Source organism: Nanorana parkeri, unplaced genomic scaffold, assembly GCF_000935625.1.
Source record: "Nanorana parkeri isolate BGI_ZX_2015 unplaced genomic scaffold, ASM93562v1 scaffold210, whole genome shotgun sequence".
NCBI lineage: Eukaryota > Metazoa > Chordata > Amphibia > Anura > Dicroglossidae > Nanorana > Nanorana parkeri.
Genome location: NW_017306478.1, coordinates 1356863 through 1357756, shown reverse-complemented (window position 1 = coordinate 1357756; position 894 = coordinate 1356863). Strand labels below are relative to the sequence as shown.

At 55.3% G+C, this 894-nt stretch overlaps 1 protein-coding gene across 1 annotated transcript in view; it reads left to right on the top strand.

Moving 5' to 3' along the window:
* The first annotated feature begins 579 nt into the window (after nt 1-579).
* The window catches only part of EEF2 (eukaryotic translation elongation factor 2), a 19290-nt gene continuing 18975 nt past the window's right edge, over nt 580-894 (top strand). The window contains 1 exon segment of the mRNA XM_018555725.1: nt 580-717. Within this exon segment, the coding sequence (XP_018411227.1) occupies nt 715-717 (3 nt within the window). The 5' untranslated portion in view covers nt 580-714.

Genomic DNA, 894 nt, shown 5'->3' with positions numbered 1-894 from the left:
ATAGCACAACATGCTAGGAGATTACATGTTTTGCCATCGGGTGGGTGCACTTTTGGGTGACACTAAAGGAGGTTGAAGAACTTGATGGAGATTGTGAGGCGCACTGATGTGGGTTGGAGAACACAATGAGGATTCTAACACTGGCACGGCTGGCGCACCAATGCCATCTGGTCTACATCTGCTACTGGCGAGTCACTGGATGTGATGTCAGTGGTTAGAGATCTCGACGTGGGTGATGACCTGATATTCTTATTTTGCAGACACAGCTCCACCAATAACATTACGAGCAGCTAACAGCCTGTAATAGAAAATGACGCTGATAGCAGCCAGAGTTTAGGAATTGCCTCATCCGAGTCTTTTTCTGTTCTTTATCCGCCCGCACACGTCACCATTTGCTGCATCCAGGCCCGTGTTACATCATGACGTCATGCACCAGACTCTGCATTGGCTGCTGCAGGGATCTTCTGCTCTCGCACTGCAGCCTTTTTTTTTTCTGCCTGCATCACGTTGCCGTGGTTACCGGGACTGACACGTTCTCCCCTCCCTCCCCTCTGACCGGCCGGCACCACGTGACCCCGCTCCAATCAGCGAGCGGCCTGCTCCTGCTTTTGGGGTGACGTCAGCCCACCACTTCCTCCTTTTTCCCCGAGTCCTCCATCAGTGAGGCGTCTCCCAGCTCCGTCGTGCAAGGAGAATCCGGAGACATCCGCCACCATGGTAAGTCCGGGAGGGACGGGGATGGGCGCTGCGGGTAGAGGGGACCCTCGGCTATCAGGGCATGGCGGTATTAGTGGCGGGAGAGCAATCCTGGGCGATGGAAAGGACCTACCATCTGGGGCCCCCCCCTTCCCTCTCACCGCTGCCTGTTGTTTGTCGGTGTGTTGCGGCCATTTT